This window comes from Salvia splendens, chromosome 8 (assembly GCF_004379255.2).
Source record: "Salvia splendens isolate huo1 chromosome 8, SspV2, whole genome shotgun sequence".
In the NCBI taxonomy this organism is placed as follows: domain Eukaryota; kingdom Viridiplantae; phylum Streptophyta; class Magnoliopsida; order Lamiales; family Lamiaceae; genus Salvia; species Salvia splendens.
Window position 1 is genome coordinate 29,628,763 of NC_056039.1, and position 6,242 is coordinate 29,635,004.

The following is a 6,242-nucleotide window of genomic DNA, read 5'->3' on the forward strand; positions in this document are numbered from 1 at the left end:
GTCTACCCCAGTGACGAGCGGGTCTCAAACTCCCACGGTACCCGTGGGAAGTGGATGGGGTCCGATGGCCGGGTACTACAACATGTACCCTTGGCAGCAGATGATGTCCGGGATGGCATCCGGGGGTAGTATGCCGGGATGGCAGACATGCAGGGCGGGCAGGGGGTACCGGGGATGCAATCCGGGATGCAGATGATGCCGGGGTGGCAGTCAGGGATGCAGCCGAGGATGCAGGGGACGCCGGGGGGGACAACGTCTATCGTCCCAGTTTTGATTTTTTGACTGCTTCTTCGCACACATCGACCCCATCGGAGACGCAGTTCACTGGGTGTGATACTTTCTCCTTAGAGGAGTTGGGGATAGATCTCGGGGATGCGGACACTCCCGTTCAAACAGGGGGAGTAGGGCAGGGTCGGGGCGCGCCAAAGAAGAAGAAGGGCAAAGGGAAGGGCAAGAGGGTGGTCGGCGAGTCGTCGCAGCCGGCTGATGACGACAGCCCGACACGGAGGAAGTGGACGGATGCGGAGAACGTCGCGCTGTCCAAGGCTTGGGTGAGTGTTTGCGATGATCCCCTCCATTCGAACAATCTGAGGATCGTCAACTTGTGGGCTAAAATATCAGCAGCCTACAAGGCATTTTGCCCGGAGGGGAGGCCACACAGCGGCGCACTCGCCCAATTGGTCAAAGGCGGGTGCAACGGGCCCGCCAGGGGTCCCAGGAGGTCCAGTCGGCATACCCCTGTTGGCAAGTCGACAGCCGAGCTCGCCTTCTTCGCGCGTAAACAAACGAGGGCTCAGATGTACAAGATCTTAGCTGACTGGAAGGAAGCAACTGACCCGTGGAGAATAGGTTTCTTCACTCAATGCTCGAGAGTATGCGGGTCGATTTGGATGCCGCCGCGGCACAGTTGGGGGGCTCAGACGCGGGCGGCCACGACGAGTGAGGCGGAGGCGGGGGTCATGCGTGGAAAAGGTTTTTTTAAAAAAATTAATGTACTTTTTATAAATTTAAATGTTATTATTGAATTTTTTTATATTAATTTATATTTTTTTGAAATTAATTTACTTTTTTTAATTTAAATATTATTATTGAATTTTCCCGTATATGTGTCGTAAATTTAATTTCGTATTTTGTGTGATTGTTAATTATTTGTTTTTTATAATTTTGTTTATTGTGGCTAGCCTATTGCTTGTCCAGTTGCTTGTCCTGATGATGTGTCAGGAGGAGTTTTTAGTGCTGATGATGTGGCAGGAGGAGTTGTGGCTAGCCTATGGCTGACCTATTTACCATTGTGGATGCTCTTAGCTCCCTTAATAAAATGGCTAGCGATCCATTTTTGTCTTTCGGTATGGAACAGCTTTAAATCTTTGGGTCAGTTATATCACCCATTGAGGTGCCTACAAATCAGCGCGGGGAATAGTCACTGGTGCCGCCGGTGGATACCTTGCTAAGAGCATCCACAGCGGAGAGCACACCGATGTCCATCCGTGCCAGCGGCACAGCACTGCTGTCCGCCGCTGCGCTCTTGCCGCTGGCACGACGCTGCTCTTAGCTAAGAGCACGTCCGTGTCAGCGAGCAGGGCGACGTGGCGCGTTTCTATTAGCCGTTGGCATTTTCTTTTTTAAAAAAAATTAAAACTAATATCAAAAATTAAAAAATATATATTTTTGGATTCCCAAAAATATACAGATTTTATTACCAGCTTTTTGAAATTTTTTTTGAAAAAATTTAATCCTAAAATCATCTATAAATACACACATTCATCATCCATTTGGGCGAAATTCGGCCAAGAATAGTGGGTTTTTTTTTAATTTTATGAATTTAATTATGTAATTTTTAATTTTTAGGATTTAAATTATGTAATTTTTTTTAATTTTTAAGACTTTAATGAAGAAAATTTTAAAAAAAATTTGAATTTTTTAAAAAAAAAAATTCATTTTTTTAAAAAAAATTTGAATTTTAATATAAAAAAAATTCAAACGGTAATGTTACCATTTTGTTTTTTTTATTTTCAAATTTTTTTTTACTTTTTTTTTCTTTACTCTATAAATAATCCTATTTCATACTCATTTCACACACAAACACACATTTATTCCTCTCAAATCCTCTCTATATCCACTCTAATTTCCATCTCAAATCAACCCAAACTAATGGATCCTTTTGAGTAAATGCGTCAAATAATGGAACAATCACTTGAAGAAGATCGACGACGGGAGGCGGAGGAAGCCGCTCCGCCCCCACGACGCTCCCGGACGTACATCCATCGTAACCGGGAGGAAGCCGCCACAAGGTTAGTACGTGTCTACTTCTGCGATAACCCGATTTGGGGAGATACCTACTTCCGTCGCCGTTTCCGCATGAGTAAACCGCTATTTCTCCACATCGCGAATACTTTGGCGGCCCGAGAAGAGTTCTTCCGAGAAGGGTTCGACGCGGTCGGCCGTCCCAGCCACACGACGTTGTAGAAATGTACTGCAGCAATCCGTCAGCTTGCGACTGGACAAACAGCCGACATGTTCGACGAATACCTCCACATCGGAGACACCACTGGGCGCACGTGCTTGCTCAAATTCTGCAAAGGCGTCCGGGCAGCCTTCACCGACGAATTTCTCCGGAGACCAAGCACGACCGACTGTCAGTTCCTTCTCAACCTGCACGAACAAGTGCACGGATTCCCCGGGATGCTTGGCAGTGTCGATTGCATGCACTGGCAATGGAAGAATTGCCCGGTGGCTTGGAGAAGGTCCTACACGAGCGGCCACAAAGGCACCCACCCAACCGTTGTACTCTAGGCCGTTGCCGACTACCGACTTTGGATCTGGCACGCGTACTTCGGGGTCCCTGGCTCGAACAACGACGTAAACGTTCTCCACCAGTCCGACCTCTTTACCGAAGTTTTGGATGGTAAAGCGCCGGCCATCAACTTCGTCGCCAACAACCGGCTGTATAAAATGGGGTACTATCTCGCCGACGACATCTACCCGAAGTGGCCGACCTTCGTGAAGACGTGCAGCAGGCCTGCAAACCCAAAGCATGCTCTTTTTGCGCAGAAGCATGAGGCTGCTCGCAAGGATGTGGAGAGGGCGTTCGGGGTTCTCCAAGCGCACTTCAACATCATCAAAGCCCCGGCTCGTTCGTGGTTCATGGAGAGCATGGTCGACATCATGTATACGTGCATAATCTTGCACAACATGATTGTCCGAGACGAAGGACCCGAGGCGGGAAATTGGTTCGACCCCGAATCCCCCGGAAGCTCAACCGCAAGTAGTCCGCCGCGAAGTGGAGCGCATCCGTCTATACAAGACGGTTGGCTATTCGGGCAAGGACACGCGACTCTAGCGCCCACGCCTAACTCCAAGAGGATATAATTTAGCACATTTGAGAAAACTTTTGCGGAGAATATTAAATTATGTCATTTTTATTTTTTTAGGATTTTAATTATGTCTTTTTTCTATTTTTTTTATTTTAAGTTGTAATGTTGTTTTAATTTTAATGAAGTGTTTTTTAAATTTAATTGGGTTGGAAATAAAAATAAAAAATGAAATTGAATGAATAGTAATTTAAGAGACGGAGCGTTGCAGGTTCCGTCCCTTAGTTAAAGGATGAAGTGAAAAAATACAGTGGGGCCTTTAAATAGTACTTTAAGGGACGGTTAAGGGACGGTATGGAGACAACGCAGTGGATGCTCTTAACATCCACATCTGTCTTAGACTACTACACTTCCTGCAAATGCCCCTTAAGTAAATGCTGCCAGATATGAGAAACCATACAGACTCATAATATTGCATTTGGCATTTCAATAGTACAAAATAGAGTAAATTGAACGGAGAACTAAATTTATCAGTTGTATTGTTAAGAATAAAATTCCACATTAATTGCTTAAACTATTTCTAACCTATGGGATTGATGGTATGGCGAAGAGGAGAGAGTAAAAGATATACTATAAGCATAAATATATGCATATTTTATTTATCCTTTTTATGAGGTGTGAGAGTGACTCAGATAATAATAGTAATACTGCTACTGCTACTGCTACTACTACCTTTCAATTTCAATGAATATGAAGCAAATGCACTCTGTCACAAACCGCAACACTCCACAGAAATGGATGAAGAAAACAGTACAACTGATCATTCGTCCACACTACCCCAAGCTATTCTTCTGATTTCTTCCCTGATTTCTCTCTCCCATTCCATCAAAGTCTTCTCCCCCAAATGGCAAATCATCCGCTCCAAATTCCAAGACCTCCTCTCCAATCTCACCGCCATCCACAACTGCCAATCCGCCGCACAGATTCCATCTCTCCCGCCACTTCTAGACTCCATCTTAGCCACTCTCTGCAGCTGCGACGGCCTCGCGAAGCAGTGCCTGAACCTCTCCTACAGCGGGAAGCTGCTTATGCAGAGCGATCTCGACATCGTCTCCGCCAAAATCGACGCTCACATCACCACCATTCTCGACATCTACGCCGCGGGACTGCTCGCCCGCGGCGACGCCATCGTTGTTTCCCGGCCCAGCGCCGCCGCGTCGATGGAAGATGTCAGATTCTACGTCGTCGATTTGCTGTCGAGGTTCAGGATTGGGAGCGTTGAGATGAAGAAGCAAGCGCTCCTCGCTTTCAATCAAGTGATTCAGGAAGATGAGAGATACGTAACCGTCGCTCTGCAGCTCGATGATTTCATCGGATTTCTGGTAAACTTACTCGATGGTGAAATTCAGCAAGAGGCTGCGAAGTGTGTGTGCTTAATTGCACAGATTGAGTGTTGCAAGAGCGCATTGATTGGTGCAGGGGTGATTGCTCCTTTGATTAGGGTTCTCGAATTGGGGGACGAAGAGAGTAAAAAGCTCGCCGCCACGTGTCTGCTTTCAGTAACGGAGAATTCAGAAAATGTGTGGTCTATTTTGTCACATGGAGGGATCACTGCCCTCTTGAAGATCTGTAGCGGCGGCAGCGGTGTGGAATTGGTCGCGCTGGCTTGTGCGGTGCTGAAGAATCTCGTCGGAGTCGAAGAAGTCAAAAGGTTCGTGGTGGAGGAGGGCGGGATTTCTCTATTCGTTAACCTGGCAAAGTGTAAAGAGGAAATCATCAAAATTAGGTCAGTTGATTTGCTGCAAACCATGGCTTGCAACGATGAATATGTAAAGGAAATTATCATTGAAGAAGGTGGGATTCGAGCATTAGTGAGAGTCTTCTGCCCAAAATCGACCTTATCAACGAAGACAAGAGAGATGGCATTGAGAGGGATAGTGAACATATGTTGCTCATCGCAAAATTCACTACATTTGCTGGTGAATTACGGTTTCATGGATCACATTCTCTACTTCCTCCGACACGGGGAGGTCTCCGTCCAAGAACTGTCATTGAAGACGGCGTTTTGGCTATCCGGGACTTCAGAGGAAGGGAGGAAGGTGATGGGGGAAGCAGGGTTCATGCCGGTTTTGGTGAAGCTTCTAGACTCGAAATCGGTGGAGATTCGGGAGATGGCGGCGGAGACGATATCGAGCATGATTGTGGTTCCGAAGAACAGGAAGAAGTTCGTGCAGAGCGATCAGAATCTGGGGCTGGTGCTGCGGATGCTGGAGGTGAACAATGCAGTGAACAAGAACCTGCTGCTGTCGATACTGACGTCGCTGACGAGCAGCAGCGCTGCTGCCAGGAAGAAGATTGAGACTTCCGGATACCTTAAGCACATCGAGAAGCTTGCGGAGGCTCAGTTTTCTGATGCTAAGAAAATTGTCAGAAAGATGTCTTCCAATAGATTAGGCACCATTCTCAGTGGAATCTGGCATTCTTGATTCTTTTTTAGAGCCTCCCTTGTATTTACAAACACTCCTTTTTTTTAGTGATGAAGATGATTACTGGGCATTTTGCATTTTCAGATTCTGCACATGGTGAATGGTTATGGAATCAAGTGGAGATGAGAGCATGTCAAGTGTTGGTTTAGCATTTGATGAAGAAGAATGTGATAGTTCATCAGATGCATAACGTAATTGTAAGAGCATCTTCAGTGGTCGGCGAGCGAGCGGCTCGCCGAACTATTGCAGCCGGCGAGCGCCAAATCGGCGAGAATTTCGGCGGGCGCTCGCCGATTCTCTCGCCGATCGGTTCGCCGCTATTGCAGCCTCCAGATCGGCGAGGAACCGGCGAGCGATTTTTTTTTAAAATTTTCGAAACACTATATATTATTAGAGAATTTTTCCGTATATGTGTCGTAAATTTAATTCCGTATTTTGTATGATT

General features: G+C 46.4%; 1 protein-coding gene across 1 annotated transcript; it reads left to right on the top strand.

Moving 5' to 3' along the window:
* Positions 1-4,105: 4,105 nt before the first annotated feature.
* On the top strand, positions 4,106-5,797 carry LOC121746045 (vacuolar protein 8-like). The gene has a single exon (XM_042139978.1). The coding sequence runs from the start codon at positions 4,106-4,108 to the stop codon at positions 5,795-5,797; it is 1,692 nt and encodes a 563-aa protein (XP_041995912.1).
* The last annotated feature ends 445 nt before the right edge of the window (positions 5,798-6,242 follow it).